The following is an 18,286-nucleotide window of genomic DNA, read 5'->3' on the forward strand; positions in this document are numbered from 1 at the left end:
ACTTCAAGGGCTTGAGGGCTTATAGTAGATGTCACCCTTTCCAACCCATATACCTCGGGCTTGAGGGCTTATAGTAGAGGTCACCCTTTCCAACCCATGTACCTCGGGCTTAAGGGCTTATAGTAGAGGTCACCCTTTCCAACCCATATACCTCGGGCTTGAGGGCTTATAGTAGAGGTCACCCTTTCCAACCCATGTACCTCGGGCTTGAGGGCTTATAATACAGGTCACCCTTTCCCATATACCTTGGGCTTGAGGGCTTATAGTAGAGGTCACCCTTTCCCATATACCTTGGGCTTGAGGGCTTATAGTAAAGGTCACACTTTCCCATATACATTGGGCTCGAGGGCTTATAGTAGACGTCACCCTTTCCAACCCATATACTTCAGGTTTGAGGGCTTTTAGTAGAGGTCATCCTTTCCAACCCATATACTTCAAAGGCTTGAGGGCTTATAGTAGAGGTCACCCTTTCCAAGCCATATACCTTGGGGCTTGAGGGCTTATATTAGAGGTCGTCCTTTCCAACCCATATACTTCAAGGGCTTGAGGGCTAATAGTAGAGGTCACCCTTTCCCATATACCTTGGGCTTGAGGGCTTATAGTAAAGGTCACACTTTCCCATATACCTTGGGCTCGAGGGCTTATAGTAGAGGTCACCCTTTCCAACCCATATACTTCAAGGGCTTGAGCGCTTATCAAGAGGTCACTCTTTCCAAGCCATATACCTTGAGGCTTGAGGGCTTATAGTAGAGGTCACCCTTTAGAGATCATCCTTTCCAACACATATACTTCAAGGGCTTGAAGGCTTATAGTAGAGGTCACCCTTTCCAACCCATATACTTCAAGGGCTTGAGGGCTTATAGTAGAGGTCACCCTTTCCAACCCTTATACCTTGGGCTTGAGGGCTTATAGTAGAGGTCACCCTTTCCAACCCATGTACCTCGGGCGTAAGGGCTTATAGTAGAGGTCACCCTTTCCAACCCATATACCTCGGGCTTGAGGGCTTATAGTAGAGGTCACCCTTTCCAACCCATGTACCTCGGGCTTGAGGGCTTATAATACAGGTCACCCTTTCCCATATACCTTGGGCTTGAGGGCTTATAGTAGAGGTCACCCTTTCCCATATACCTTGGGCTTGAGGGCTTATAGTAAAGGTCACACTTTCCCATATACATTGGGCTCGAGGGCTTATAGTAGAGGTCACCCTTTCCAACCCATGTACCTCGGGCTTGAGGGATTATAGTAGAGGTCACCCTTTCCAACCCATGTACCTCAGGCTTACGGGTTTATAGTAGAGGTCACCCTTTCCAACCCATATACCTCGGGCTTGAGGGCTTATAGTAGAGGTCACCCTTTCCAACCCATGTACCTCGGGCTTAAGGGCTTATAGTAGAGGTCACCCTTTCCAACCCATATACCTCGGGCTTGAGGGCTTATAGTAGAGGTCACCCTTTCCAACCCATGTACCTCGGGCTTGAGGGCTTATAATACAGGTCACCCTTTCCCATATACCTTGGGCTTGAGGGCTTATAGTAGAGGTCACCCTTTCCCATATACCTTGGGCTTGAGGGCTTATAGTAAAGGTCACACTTTCCCATATACATTGGGCTCGAGGGCTTATAGTAGACGTCACCCTTTCCAACCCATATACTTCAGGTTTGAGGGCTTTTAGTAGAGGTCATCCTTTCCAACCCATATACTTCAAAGGCTTGAGGGCTTATAGTAGAGGTCACCCTTTCCAAGCCATATACCTTGGGGCTTGAGGGCTTATATTAGAGGTCGTCCTTTCCAACCCATATACTTCAAGGGCTTGAGGGCTAATAGTAGAGGTCACCCTTTCCCATATACCTTGGGCTTGAGGGCTTATAGTAAAGGTCACACTTTCCCATATACCTTGGGCTCGAGGGCTTATAGTAGAGGTCACCCTTTCCAACCCATATACTTACGGTTTGAGGGCTTATAGTAGAGATCATCCTTTCCAACACATATACTTCAAGGGCTTGAAGGCTTATAGTAGAGGTCACCCTTTCCAACCCATATACTTCAAGGGCTTGAGGGCTTATAGTAGAGGTCACCCTTTCCAACCCTTATACCTTGGGCTTGAGGGCTTATAGTAGAGGTCACCCTTTCCAACCCATGTACCTCGGGCGTAAGGGCTTATAGTAGAGGTCACCCTTTCCAACCCATATACCTCGGGCTTGAGGGCTTATAGTAGAGGTCACCCTTTCCAACCCATGTACCTCGGGTTTGAGGGCTTATAGTACAGGTCACCCTTTCCCATATACCTTGGGCTTGAGGGCTTATAGTAGAGGTCACCCTTTCCCATATACCTTGGTCTTGAGGGCTTATAGTAAAGGTCACACTTTCCCATATACCTTGGGCTTGAGGGCTTATAGTAGAGGTCATCCTTTCCAACCCATATACCTCGGGGCTTGAGGGCTTATAGTAGTGGTCACCCTTTCCAACCCATATACTTCAAGGGCTTGAGCGCTTATCAAGAGGTCACTCTTTCCAAGCCATATACCTTGAGGCTTGAGGGCTTATATTAGAGGTCACCCTTTCCAACCCATATACTTCAAGGGCTTGAGGGCTTATAGTATAGGTCATCCTTTCCAACCCATATACTTCAGGGCTTGAGGGCTTATAGTAGAGGTCACTCTTTCTAACCCATATACTTGAAGGGCTTGAGGGCTCATAGTAGAGGTCACCCTTTCCAACCCATCTATCTCGGGGCTTGAGGGCCTATAGTAGAGGTCACCCTTTCCAACCCATCTATCTCGGGACTTGAGGGCTTATAGTAGAGGTCACCCTTTCCAACCCTATACTTCAAGGGCTTGAGGGCTTATGGTAGATGTCACCCTTTCCAAGCCATATACTTCAAGGGCTTGAGGGCTTATAGTAGATGTCACCCTTTCCAACCCATATACTTCAAGGGCTTGAGGGCTTATAGTAGATGTCACCCTTTCCAACCCATATACTTCAAGGGCTTGAGGGCTTATAGTAGATGTCACCCTTTCCAAGCCATATACTTCAAGGGCTTGAGGGCTTATAGTAGATGTCACCCTTTCCAAGCATATACTTCAAGGGCTTGAGGGCTTATAGTAGATGTCACCCTTTCCAAGCCATATACTTCAAGGGCTTGAGGGCTTATGTTCAACACTATATACAACTACATATGTTTTATGAAAAGCCCCAGTCCAGTATTCTACATCTTACTGATGAACTACTGTGAAATCACTTGTCTAATTTCCATGTAAATTGTGGACCAGTGCAGTCATTGAATTGAAGAACACAATGGAAATATATAATACATTTCATCCGAATTTGTCATACAATGGTACCTTTTCAATCCACAAATTTAAGTACCCAATGAAATGTGTGTGGGGGTTTTTCGGCTTTTTTTTGTTTTAGCAAAACGATGAAAATTTAAGTTGACAAAACTAAAGGATTTCATATGTCCTACTATATTAGACAGGTGAATAAAAATTATTTCCCTACCCCATTAAATAAAATTAAAAACCTTATCCCTATTATTTGGAAAATACCAATGTATCACAGCCCCAGCCATTGGCCTGGTTAGAGACTAATAAAATATTTCTAACATTAAACTTACATATTAAATATATTTTCTTTTTTGGAATATCAGTGTCTGTATATTCAGTGTGTTTCTGGTCATCTTAATACTTGTAAGAAGCCCAAACTGGATTTTGTCTTCAAATAATTTCGTACGTACGAAATAAAAATATATTAGGAAATAAAAATTAAATTTGATCCAGTACAAATATTAGAACGATCAGAAACACGTTTAATATACAGCCACTAATATTTTATGCAGAAAATATATTTGATATGTATTTACAATCGTTAAAAAGTCTCTGTTAGTCGATAACATCTTAAAAATTACAGTAAACTCAGGAATATCCCTTTAAGGGAAATAGGCATGGTCAAATTATTTCACTTGACTTCTAGTGGTAATTATTCTGAATTGAGCAATATATATAGGCCAGTTGAGATCATGTATACAGATGTAAAGAAAAAAAGGGAACACATGGTATCCGAGACCAAATTTAATTCACTGCTAGAATAGGTATAAGCTTTCATAAAGTACAGAAATGTGGGACTGATGTCAGTACTGTGGGATCGGGTCCTAGTAACAGGGTTAACTTCCTCATACTATGGGATCGAGTCCCAGTGACACGGTTAACTTCCTCATACTGTGGGATCGAGTCCCAGTGACACGGTTAACTTCCTCATACTGTGGGATCGGGTCCCAGTGACACGGTTAACTTCCTCATACTGTGGGATCGGGTCCCAGTGACACGGTTAACGTCCTCATACTGTGTGACTGGGTCCCAGTGACACGGTTAACGTCCTCATACTGTGTGACCAAGTCCCAGTGACACGGTTAATGTCCTCATACTGTGGGATCGAGTCCCAGTGACACGGTTAACTTCCTCATACTGTGGGATCGGGTCCCAGTGACACAGTTTACTTCCTCATACTGTGGGATCGGGTCACAGTGACACGGATAACTTCCTCATACTGTGGGACTGGGTCCCAGTGACACGGTTAACGTCCTCATACTGTGTGACCGAGTCCCAGTGACACAGTTAACTTCCTCATATTTTGGGACCGAGTGCCAGTGACACTGTTAACTTCCTCATACTTTGGGACCGAGTCCCAGTGACACGATTAAATTCCTCATACTGTGGGATTGTGTCCCAGTGACACGGTTAACTTCCTCATACTGTGGGATCGGTTCTCAGTGACATGGTTAACTTCCTCATACTATGGGACTGGGTCCCAGTGACATGGTTAATGTCCTCATACTGTGTGACCGAGTCCCAGTGACACAGTTAACTTCCTCATACTTTGGGACCGAGTCCCAGTGACACAGTTAAATTCCTTATACTGTGGGACTGAGTCCCAGTGACACGGTTAACGTCCTTATACTGTGGGATACTCTGTATATAGCAAAGAGACTGATATTACAGCCATACTCATCAGATGTAAGTATAAGAGATGTATAGAAACTGATATTACAGCCATACTCATCAGACGTAAGTATAAGAGATGTATAGAAACTGATATTACAGCCATACTTGTCAGACGTAAGTATAAGAGATGTATAGAAACTGATATTACAGCCATACTCGTCAGATGTAAGTATAAGAGATGTATAGAAACTGATATTACAGCCATACTCGTCAGACGTAAGTATAAGAGATGAATAGAAACTGATATTACAGCCATACTCATCAGACGAAAGTATAAGAGATGTATAGAAACTGATATTACAGCCATACTCATCAGATGTAAGTATAAGAGATGTATAGAAACTGATATTACAGCCATAAGTATAAGAGATGTATAGAAACTGATATTACAGCTATACTCATCAGACGAAAGTATAAGAGATGTATAGAAACTGATATTACAGCCAATCTCATCAGACGCAAGTGTAAGAGATGTATAGAAACTGATATTACAGCCATACTCGTCAGACGTAAGTATAAGAGAGATATAGAAACTGATATTACAGCCATACTCGTCAGACGTAAGTATAAGAGATGTATAGAAACTGATATTACAGCCATACTCATCCAACTTCAGTATTAGAGATGTATAAAAACTGATATTACAGCCATACTCATCCGACTTAAGGCTGGTAGGTACGGGGTTCACCTCCCTGTACCAACTCCCACCCATGCAGAGTGAGTCTGAACAACTCAGTGGGTAGGCGTTATGTCCACTATACCTTCTTTTCTCTCACTAACACTAATCACTAACCCACTGTCCTGAACAGACAGCTCAGATAGCTAAGGTATGTTTGCCCAGGACAGAGTGCTTGAACCTTAATTGAATATATCATATAAGCATGAAAATAAGTATAAATAAACAACCAAATACGGCTCTGCTAAATAAGTGAATTGTCTCAAGTGGTAATGTATCGTTCTGTCTACATGGAAATACATGCTGCTAGTGTGGAAAAGAATAGTTTATGTGGCAAGAGTGGGATTCTCCTCTCTGTAGATCAGACACAGAAATTAGAGATCAATAAATAATGGACTGGGGTGTTAGGTTTATAGATATTTATTTCCTTTTCTTTCAGTTTGAAGAAGTAAAATACTTCTACAATTACTGAGAGGGCTGAAGGCCAGTTTCATATTTCCATTAATGATCACTTTCTTATAACCTAAGTGCAGTTGGAATGCTAGAAAACAAATATCCAGTTGACACCACATAGGCATGTCTTCAGTTAGAAGCAAAATCCAGTTGACACCACATAGGCATGTCTTCAGTTAGAAGCAAAATCCAGTTGACACCACATAGGGACATCTTCAGTTAGAAGCAAAATCCAGATGACACCACAGAGGCATGTCTTCAGTTAGAAGCAAAATCCAGTTGACACCACATAGGCATGTCTTCAGTTAGAAGCAAAATCCAGTTGACACCACATAGGGACATCTTCAGTTAGAAGCAAAATCCAGATGACACCACAGAGGCATGTCTTCAGTTAGAAGCAAAATCCAGTTGACACCACATAGGCATGTCTTCAGTTAGAAGCAAAATCCAGTTGACACCACATAGGGACATCTTCAGTTAGAAGCAAAATCCAGTTGACACCACATAGGCATGTCTTCAGTTAGAAGCAAAATCCAGTTGACACCACATAGGCATGTCTTCAGTTAGAAGCAAAATCCAGTTGACACCACATAGGCATGTCTTCAGTTAGAAGCAAAATCCAGTTGACACCACATAGGGACATCTTCAGTTAGAAGCAAAATCCAGTTGACACCACATATAGGCTTGTCTTCAGTTAGAAGCAATTAAGGACAAGGCTTGAAATTAATTTTATGGAGTGGTAATTGCTTCTCAAATTTTGATCTTGAAATAAAAACGTGAAATTGAGAAGTAGTTCTCGAATACATGCAGACAGTGATTTAAATTCTGCGTTGTATATAACACTGTAAGATGGAAAGCAAAAGCTGCTCTTCAACCTGGTTATCAGAAATCGTATGGTGTGTTTTGAACGACAATTGCCTTTTGCTTCATGTCGGTTTTAGGCCTTTATTAATGAATCTTTTATATACATTTTCCCACAGACTCTCCTTTTTGTAATAATCATGATAAACAGGTCAGGTCAGGCCATAGGTTTTAACGTGCACATTCAGAACAAGCTGTTGTAGCACACGCCTGTCACGGGTCCAGGACAGGACTTGATGAACAGCAGCTCTCTGTTTTTAAAGGTCCAATCCCGAGTAAAATTTTCAGCCATAGTAAGAGTTCTGTTCATTTCCCCAAAACAAAAATAAACACATCCTACTTTTTCTTTATGTTTTAAACAATATCTTATCTTAAACATGTTTTAAATGGGTAAAGCACTACACATGCAGATAAAACATTTGGGATTTCCTATGACTTAATTATTTCAAATTTTGTTTGGTGGTTGGAAGAAAAAATAAATTGATATGTAAAAATGTATTGTAGTCAAAAGTCAATATGTAGCTACTTCAAAATATTAGGCTATATAAATACTCATAATTATTCAGCGAGAAAATGTAAGTAGATTACAACTTTAATAATTATAAAAGGTTATATCGGCCGAAAAGGTGTTAACATGGCTACAAACTCAGGACATGTCACTTTAATTAAGGCCTTACAAATTCTTCTTCATTTTTGTCCGTCATTTCTAAGAGGCAGGACATAGCCCGGTGGTAAAGCGCCCGCTTGATGCGCGGTCAGTCTGGGATCGATCCCCTTCAGTGGGCCCATTGGGCTATTTCTCGTTCCAGCCAGTGCACCACGACTGGTATATCAAAGGCTGTGGTATGTACATGTACTATCCTGTCTGTGGGATGGTGCATATAAAAGATCCCTTGCTGCTAATCAAAAAGAGTAGCCCATGAAGTGGCGACAGTGGGTTTCCTCTCTCAATATCTTTGTGGTCCTTAACCATATGTCTGATACCATATAACCATAAATAAAATGTGATGAATGCATTGTTAAATAAAACATTTCTTTCTTTCTTTCCGTCATTTTTATTCCTCTGTTATTGAACCTGTGTCCATTGATATGTGGACAAAGTACACAAGTACACAAATGTAAAGTTAAGTTTGTTTATTAGTAACCCCCACTTTTTAATACGAATGTAAAGTTAAGTTTGTTCATGGGCGTATGAAGACTTTTTGATTTAGGGGGGCTGGAGGGGTTGATTTGCCCGAAATTTTACCCAGATAAAATTTGCCAGAATTTTCCCCACTGTTTTTCCACTGTTTTGCCCGAATTGGGGGGGGGCAATTGCCACCCCCCCCCCCCCCCCCGGGTCGTACGCCCATGAGTTTGTTTATTAGTAACCCCCACTTTTTAATGCGAATGTAAATTTAAGTTTGTTTATTAGCCTTCTTCATTTTTTTTTATCCATTGTCATTTTCATTTCTCAGTAATTAAAACTTGTCATGTTGACTAAGTACATGAATGTGTAGTTAAGTTCATTTAATAGGAACAGATAGTGAAGAATCATTTATAGTTCTGATGGTGAATATCCTGCCAACATTTGACCATCCCTCAGGGTGTATTTGCACATCATATCAGCATATTTCTTGCATCAAATCCCACATGCTGGTGTCTGGGAAAAGCAATTTCTTCAATTGGTCATCTGACACTGTTGTTTATTTGTAAAAACCTCAGATGTCCAGTCCCTGAAAGGTCAGACTTATTGTACCTAAGTCCAGCCAAATGGCTTGTGTCTAAATTACCATAACGATAACTGTTCCACTGTCTGTACTGGAACCATGTGTATGTGTACGGTGTCACACAAGTACTTCCATTTGCTTCTTGGAATATTTAAGACACCATGATATAGTGAAACCACTCTAAACCAGACACCCTTGGGACTAAGTAAACTGTCCAGTTTTAAGTGGTATCTGGTTAAGAGAGATTAAGTTCTGTACTGATTATTAAATAGGGTTCATACAGATGGTCCGGTTTTTTAGAGAATTCAATGTTGAAAGATATATGTATTTGTGCTGGTATATTGTGATTACAGTCCACTTTGTAAAGATATATATATTTGTGCTGGCATATTATGATTACAGTCCACTTTGTTACTGTATACTTCATCAAAAGTGAATAACAAAGCTATTAGCACTTTCAAAATTGTATCTCTGCAGAAGGCAGAGTCAAAAGGATGTCATGACTGCTGCCATGAAATAAAGGATACATCCTTTGTACTTTGACTGTAGGACACCTGCCACACCCAAGTCTGACTTAGAAAACTGTACAACAAAGAGACAACAGCAACATAATTATAACTATAGTGGTGTTCCAATAATTGATTATAATAAAGGGGTGGGACTTAGGCCAGTGCACCACAACTGGTATATTAAAGGCCGTGATGTGTCTGTGGGATGGTACATATAAAAGATCCTTGCTACTAATGGAAAAATGTAGCGGGTCTCCTCTCTGATGACTATATGTCAAAATTTCCAAATGTTTGACGTCAAATACCCGATGATTAATAAATCAATGTGCTCTAGTGGTTTCGTTAAACAATATATATATATATATATATACATGTATATATATATATATATATATATATATAAAATAAAACAAGATTGACAGGTTAATTGGCTCTACTAATGTGATGATTGATGATAAAAATCCATCATCGATTGTGTCTGAAATGTTGACTATAACTGTACCTCCTCATAACACTATTTAACATATAACACATTCCATAACTCCCACCCATCCCTCGAACTCACATACATGTAATTGTTGAACAGATCCTACAAATGCCATTATAAAATGCTGTCTTTTATTGAATGATTGTTTAAATTATTAAAAAAATTAAATAAAACCTTTTTAAAGAATTATAACCTTGAAAGCTTTTAAATTTAATAATTTTTGATGGATTTTATGTGCATTCTATATAACTAGCATATTATCGTTCTCTAAACTCTGTGCACAGTAAACATTTCAAGAATAGCATAAGTGAACTAGATTAATAAATTGAAGATTAAATTCACAAAATTCTAAATGCTGACTAGTTATATAATGGAGTAAAATATTGTTATTTGGTATATTCAGCTTTTGTACTGTTAAAATACACATTACCGGGTAGTGACAACGTTTTGCAGTGAATTGTGAAATTTTAGTTAATCCAATGTCTTTTTGTGTTTGTATTAACTGAAAATGCATTTTATACCAAACAGAACAGATATATATTACTCAGGAACTAGCGTCAGGGACATTAATAATTATTTTTTGGAACAAAAATTAATTTAAAATGGTAGCTTGCTTATTATTCTCAATTAAATTATTTGAAGTACTACACCTCTGATTTGTATATTAAAATGTTTAGATTTTGAAAGATACTCTTCATATGTCACTACTATTTTCAGGTCAACATGTTCTCAAAGTTTTGGACGACTGCTGTTCTCTTGTGGCGGCCATGATGACTCTTCCTCTTCTCCAGATTGTGTCACTTCCACCCTCTCCTGTTGTGTCTCCAAGTCAGCAGAAATCTCTCTCTGTCCTAGCAGCTGATCTTCTTTCTTGTGTGCACAAAGCCCTCAAATCAAGCTCCAGTGATGACAAGAAGGTTATTCACTGACCCTATATTTTTTTAAACACTATAATGTATTTTGGACTAATGGAGCAATTTTTATATGTCCGTCTTGGACCATATCTTTCTCATTAATTCAAATAGGATCATCAAACCCTGCATGCATGCAAGTACAACTTAGGATGGCAGTGTGTCACGTACCATAACTAGGTCATCATGACCTACGTTTTATGCATTACTGTATCTGTCCCATGTCAGGCCCCTGGCTATCCAGGGACGGGACCCAGGACAGACATGCTCGAAACTTTGTGGTATATAAGCATGTTATAAATACCCGCAACCGCATTACTGTATATGAAAGGAAATCCTTGTCCAGGTCATTTCTGCCTTATCAATTCATATAGGATCATCAAACTGTACATGCAAGTACAACTTGGGATGGCTATTCGTTGCTTACCATAACTAGGTCAATGCAACCTATTTTTGATGGGCATATATCACACACCTCGATCACCAATATTCTTGTTGATAAATGAAGTTAAATATTATGTACACTGTATTACTTACAATGCCCATTTTCACATATCTATAAAGTCCTTCTGGTAATCCTGGTGTTTAATATCACATTAGTTGTTAATTTTGAACATCTACTTTAACCTTTCATTTTAAAACTGTTTACTTTATAAGTCTAATTGTATGGAAATTGTGCAGGAATATCACAAATCTTTACTGATTAATTACATTGTCAATATTTAGTGTGACATGTTGCAGGTTGTAATTGACAGCTATGTTGCTTATATTTTTATATATAAAAAAGAAATGTTTATTTAATGATACATGGAACACATTTTTAATTATGTCTCTTTGGTGTCATATGTACACATGTATGGGTATTTTTATACCATATTGAGAGAGACAGACAGACAGACAGAAAGAGTCAGAGGGGCAGAGAGAGAGAGTGAGAGAGAGAGAGAGAGAGAGAGAGAGAGAGAGAGAGAGAGAGAGAGAGAGAGAGAGAGAGAAGAGAGAAGAGAGAGAGATATGTTTATTTAATGATATTTAAAATTTGTACTTTTGTTTTAAAATGTTTTACTGTGTATTACGTCTTCCAAATTATTTACAATGTTTTCCTACTACTAGAGAGTATATCGAAAGGATATTTTACAGCTGTTAATATATGAGCCATTTGTCTTGTTTTTATCTGATGACAAAAAGGTAATTTGTTCTCGATCTGTTAGTAACTTGGTCATGTTCCTGAGATAATCGTAAGATAGGCTTATAGCTGAACCCTCTGCTCAAAATATGCTGAGCACGTGAAAGAGATTTTCAAAGAGAAATATGATGTTGCCCATGTTGAAGAGAATGATGAAATATTGGAACATGTAAGTTGATGAAAGGAAGAAAGGAAATGTTTTATTTAGCGACACACTCAACACATTTTATTTACGGTTATATGGTGTCGGACATATGGTTAAGGACCACACAAATATTGAGAGAGGAAACCCGCTGTCTCCACTTCATGGGCCACTCTTTTTGATTAGCAGCAAGGCATCTTTTATATGCACCATCCTACAGACAGGATAACACATACCACAGCCTTTGGTAGACCAGTCATGGTGCACTGGCTGGAGCGAGAAATAGCCCAATGGGTCTACCGACGGGGATCGATCCCAGACCAACCACGCATCAAGCGAATGTTTTACTACTGGGCTCCATCCCGCCCCTTTGATGGAAGGAAATAGGGATTGCATAAATAATACCAGTAAAGAGTGACTGTCATTACGACCTCATCCATAGTGTCAGATGTTGACCTCATCCATAGTGTCGTATGTTGACCTCATCCATAGTGTCAGATGTTGACCTCATCCATAGTGTCGGATGTTGACCTCATCCATAGTGTTGGATGTTGACCTCATCCATAGTGTCGGATGTTGACCTCATCCATAGTGTCAGACGTTGACCTCATCCATAGTGTCAGACGTTGACCTCATCCACAGTGTCAGACGTTGACCTCATCCACAGTGTCAGAAGTTGACCTCATCCACAGTGTCAGACGTTGACTTCACCAATAGTGTCAGACGTTGACCTCACCCATAGTGTCAGACGTTGACCTCATCCATAGTGTCAGGAGTTGACCTCATCCATAGTGTCAGGAGTTGACCTCATCGACCTCATCCATAGTATCAGGAGTTGACCTCATCCATAGTGTCAGGAGTTGACCTCATACATAGTGTCAGGAGTTGACCTCATTCATAGTGTCAGGAGTTGACCTCATCCATAGTGTCACGAGTTGACCTCATCCATAGTGTCAGAAGTTACCTGTGTTACTGACATTACACCTTTGTATTTTATACACAATTTACTATGATAGTAGTCAATTAAATTTGATCTGTAGTACCAAGGGTTCCCTTATTCTAATTCAATCTGCATATAACAAGACATTTAATTGGCTGATCAAATTCATTTGCAATACTATAAAACCAGCATTAATGTGTCAGAGAAATTTTGGGACTATTTTACCCTCTTTAGTTCGCATTGACATTCACAAATGGTCAAATACAACATAGTTATATCCTCTAGTTAGTCCATGTCAGTCCAACCAGAGGGGATTATAGGTTTGATATCTTTCTGTCCATCCATCCATCTGTCTGTGTGTAATCTGTCTCACATATAGGTTTCTAAATAATCTTTTTTTGCAGTGCCATGAGATATCGAGCTGATATTTTGTATATAGCTTTAACATGTAGAAATAGAGATCACGTTTCACTTTCAGTGCCATGAGATATCGAGCTGAAATTTTGTATATAGCTTTAACATGTAGATATAGAGATCACGTTTCACTTTCATCGTGATTTGCTAATTTTTGATAGTTATGGCCCTTGAACTTGGCAGATAAAAATTAGCTGGGCCTTGGTTGTGGACATATATGTATTGCTTTATAGCAGTACTCTCTGAACGCTTGTTTTTCTCTGTTAGTATTTATACGGGTAACACACACAGCCTGCTGACACCACTGGCTCACTGGTTTAAACCATCAGTTTTAATGCAGGTAGATGGAAAATAAAATATATTAAAATGCATGGATGAATACTGAAATGTATGGATGAATATTTGTTGGATGGATAGAAGGAAGGAAGGAAGGAAGGAAGGAAGGAAGGAAGAAGGGAAAAGATCCCTTGCTACTAATTGTCAAATGGAATAGGTTTCATCTCTAATACTATAAATCAGAATTACCAAATGTTTGACATCCAATAGCCAATGGTTTATAAATCACTGTGCTTTAGTGATGTCGTTAAACAAAACAAACTACTGGGTATCTAACAAATCTCTGCTTTAATTTTTGCCTTATCTTCCCTTACCCTTTACTTCTCTTCTCTCTTTGTTTTTTATTTCATTCCCTTTTGACCCTCAGATTACAAGTTAGAAACTAATTGTATGAGGAAGCCTGTATAGATTCATATTTGTAAACAGAAAATCTTAAACATCACATATAATATATATTTTTATAATTTTGTATGTCATAATATTTGTATATAACTTTTATGTGATACTGTAAGACAATGATTCAACGCTCCCCAACCTTGACATTGCCTATGATCTGGGGGTAATAAAAAAACCACTTTAACTTTATTCCCCACGGAATGTGATATTACTTTTAAATGTTTGTTAGCTTAAAATCACAATATCAAAATAGTTCAGATCACTGCCTATAAGGTAGTACTAAACCAAATAACTTCTGGCTGGGTCAAAGTTCGAGGTACACCAAACTTTTCATAGTGTAGTTAATACCATGAGTCCTGTCAATGGTGATAAATGTGAGTGTGTTTGTTGTAAAACAATAATTTTATCTAGTACCACTGTGTCAAGTAGCCTTGTGCTTAAAACATGTATGGGGTACCTGTAAAAAGAAAAAGTATTCAAATTTTGTGCGGAACTAGGGTAGTCATAGACACTACCTGTTATCTCAGAAATGAGCAGCTTGACCCCCAATTGTTTCTGATTCACTTTAATGGTGAGGGGTGGTAGTATTTATATCTGTGTTGTACATGTATATGTCGATTGATGCGCTGCTGGTAGGAATTTTTGCCACTTGTTCCTGGTGTCATCTGTGTGATTTGATTTAGTGGTATACACCCAGAAGACAAACCATTGTTGTTATTTTGCAATTTGCTTTTTTTCGTTGATTAGTATATATTGATTGTTGGCAATCTGATAAATAAGGTAAAAATGAAAACAAAAATGAACCACATTGATATAAAAATTATAGTACTGTAAACAGAGGGTATAATATATAGTTTGTTTTATTTAACGATGCCACTAAAGCACATTGATGTTTTATCTTATCATCGGCTATTGGACGTCAAACATATGGTCATTCTGACACTGTTGTTTAGAGGAAACCCGCTGTCACCACATAGACTATTCTTATATGACAGGCAACAAAGGATCTTTTATTTGCACTTCCCACAGGCAGGATAGCACAAACCATGGCCTTTGTTGAACCAGTTATAGATCACTGGTCAGTGCAAGTGGTTTTACACCTACCCATTGAGCCTTGCGGAGTACTCACTCAGGGTTTGGAGTCGGTATCTGGATTAAAAATTCCATTCCTCGACTGGGATCCGAACCCAGTACCTACCAGCCTGTAGACCGATGGCCTAACCATGATGCCACTGAGGCCGGTCGGAGGGTATAAACAGTTAATCTAATAGAACATTAATAATCTTTTAAACATTTTGAAACTATAATTCTCTGTGGAATTGAAATGATTTGAAAATGATTTCAGCAGCAGAAGGAAAATGAATCTGTAGCATATCACTATAATTTCCATCCGTTGCATAACACAAACAATATTTGTTTCAATATGACTTACTTGGAATAAAGCTGATTTGTTTGATGATGGTAGTTGTTGTAATCCATGTGGATAACCATTATTTAAACTTCATTAGCAAATTGCTTCTTCATATTGACACGATCTTTGATCTCATCTATAACAGATCCATTTGGGTGAATGTAAATAGACAGACTTATGTAAACCAAAAGTCTGTCTCCCTCTTTTAGAGCCTTTTATGTGTGTAGTAATTGAAAAAAAAATGAAAATAAAGTAAAAGTAAAAATCCTAATGATGACCTAGAGAATACTACACCAGTGGCTGGTAGATATATCATTTATGTTACAAGGAGTTGTTTCAAGACATATCTAATGAGTTGTAAGATAAAAGTTATGTAATGGATAACAGTGAAGTATTATATATGTAGGTCACCTGAGTCCAAGGCTCAAGTGATCCACTGTGATCCGTTTTTATGTGTTATCGTGTGTCGTGCAAAAACTGTTCATATTTTCAACTTCTTCTCCAAAACTACTTGACAATTCCAACCAAATTTTGTTGAAGCTTCCAATGCAAATTAATTTTTTTTTATGAAGTTGGTCATTCTGACACCCCAGAAGAAAAGTCAGATTTTAAATATCATCTTCTCTACTAGAGTTGTATAGAGAAATGCATTTAAACTGCAATTTCTTCAAAGAGTGGGATCAGTAAAAATGTGGAATCAGTAAAGAGTGGGATAAGTAAAGGGTGGAATCAGTAAAGGATGGAATCAGTAAAGGGTGGGACCAGTAAAGAGGTGGAATCAGTAGTAAAGGGTGGGATCAGTAAAGGGTGGGATCAGTAAAGGATGGAATCAGTAAAGGGTGGGATCAGTAAAGGGTGGAATCAGTAAAGAGGTGGGATTAGTAAAGGATGGAATCGGTAAAGAGGTGAGATCAGTAAAGAGGTGGAATCAGTAAAGGGTGGTATCGGTAAAGGGTGGAATCAGTAAAGGGTGGAATCAGTAAAGGGTGGGATCAGTAAAGGGTGGGACCAGTAAAGAGATGGAATCAGTAAAGAGTGGGATCAGTAAAGGGTGAAATCGGTAAAGAGGTGGGATTGGTAAAGAGGTGGGATCAGTAAAGAGGTGGGATCAGTAAAGAGTAGAATCAGTAAAGGGTGGGATCAGTTAAGGGTGGGATCGGTAGAGGGTGGGATCGGTAAAGGGTGGAATTGGTAAAGAGGTGGGATCAGTAAAGAGGTGGGATCAGTAAAGGGTGGGATCAGTAAAGAGGTGAGATCAGTAAAGGGTGGAATCAGTAAAGGTTGGGATCAGTAAAGAGGTGGGATCAGTAAATGGTGGGATCGGTAAAGGGTGGAATCAGTAAGGTGGGATCAGTAAAGAGGTGGCATCAGTAAAGAGGTGGAATCAGTAAAGGGTGGGATCAGTAAAGAGGTGGCATCAGTAAAGGGTGGCATCAGTAAAGAGGATGGATCAGTAAAGGGTGGCATCAGTAAAGAGGTGGGATCAGTAAAGGGTGATATCAGTAAATGGTGGGATCAGTAAAGGGTGATATCAGTAAATGGTGGGATCGGTAAAGGGTGGGATCGGTAAAGGGTGGGATCGGTAAAGGGTGGGATCAGTAAAGGGTGATATCGGTAAATGGTGGGATCGGTAAAGGGTGATATCGGTAAATGGTGGGATCGGTAAAGGGTGGGATTGGTAAAGGGTGGGATCGGTAAAGGGTGGGATCGGTAAAGGGTGATATCATTAAAGGGTGGGATCAGTAAAGGGTGGGATCAGTAAAGGGTGATATTGGTAAAGGGTGGGATTGGTAAAGGGTGGGATCAGTAAAGGGTGATATCAGTCAATGGTGGGATCAGTAAAGGGTGATATCAGTAAAGGGTGATATCAGTCAATGGTGGGATCAGTAAAGGGTGATATCAGTAAAGGGTGATATCAGTAAAGGATGATATCAGTCAATGGTGGGATCAGTAAAGGGTGATATCAGTAAATGGTGGGATCAGTAAAGGGTGATACCAGTAAATGGTGGGATCGGTAAAGGGTGGGATCAGTAAAGGGTGATATCAGTCAATGGTGGGATCAGTAAAGGGTGATATCAGTAAAGGGTGATATCAGTCAATGGTGGGATCAGTAAAGGGTGATATCAGTAAAGGGTGGGATCTAGCGGTCAGTGGAGAGCTCATCTGAGGTGCTTGGTTTGTAAGATCGAACTGCCTTGATATATCCAAAACTGTGGTGTGAGCTGTCCTGTCAGTGGATTTAAACGATACCTTGTTGCTAACAGAAAAATGTGGCATAGATTTCCTGTGAAGATTCTATATCAGAATGATCATGTTTCCTGTCCAGTAACTGATAATGAATAGTTCACTTGCATCCAAATGGAACCATTGACTAGGCATATATCTATCTCTATAATGAATTAATTATAGTTCACTTGCATCCAAATGGAACCATTGACTAGGCATATATCTATCTCTATAATGAATTAATTATAGTTCACTTGCATCCAAATGGAACCATTGAATAGGCATATATCTATCTCTATAATGAATTAATTATAGTTCACTTGCATCAAAATGGAACCATTGACTAGGCATATATCTATCTCTATAATGAATTAATTATAGTTCACTTGCATCAAAATGGAACCATTGACTAGGCATATATATATCTCTATAATGAATTAATTATAGTTCACTTGCATCCATATGGAACCATTGAATAGGCATATATCCATCTCTATAATGAATTAATTATAGTTTATTTGCATCCAAATGGAACCATTGAATAGGCATATATCTATCTCTATAATGAATTAATTATAGTTCACTTGCATCCAAATGGAACCATTGACTAGGCATATATCTATCTCTATAATGAA

The 18,286-nt window shown here is 39.1% G+C and overlaps 1 protein-coding gene across 1 annotated transcript in view; it reads left to right on the forward strand.

Annotated features, from left to right (window-relative positions):
- LOC121383699 (focadhesin-like) overlaps nucleotides 1–18,286 on the forward strand; it is a 578,322-nt gene that overhangs the window by 496,844 nt on the left and 63,192 nt on the right. The window contains exon 10 of the mRNA XM_041513796.1: nucleotides 10,410–10,609. Within this exon, the coding sequence (XP_041369730.1) occupies nucleotides 10,410–10,609 (200 nt within the window). The remainder of the gene's footprint in view (nucleotides 1–10,409; nucleotides 10,610–18,286) is intronic.

The sequence above is a fragment of the Gigantopelta aegis genome, chromosome 2 (genome assembly GCF_016097555.1).
Source record: "Gigantopelta aegis isolate Gae_Host chromosome 2, Gae_host_genome, whole genome shotgun sequence".
Classification (NCBI taxonomy): Eukaryota; Metazoa; Mollusca; class Gastropoda; order Neomphalida; family Peltospiridae; genus Gigantopelta; species Gigantopelta aegis.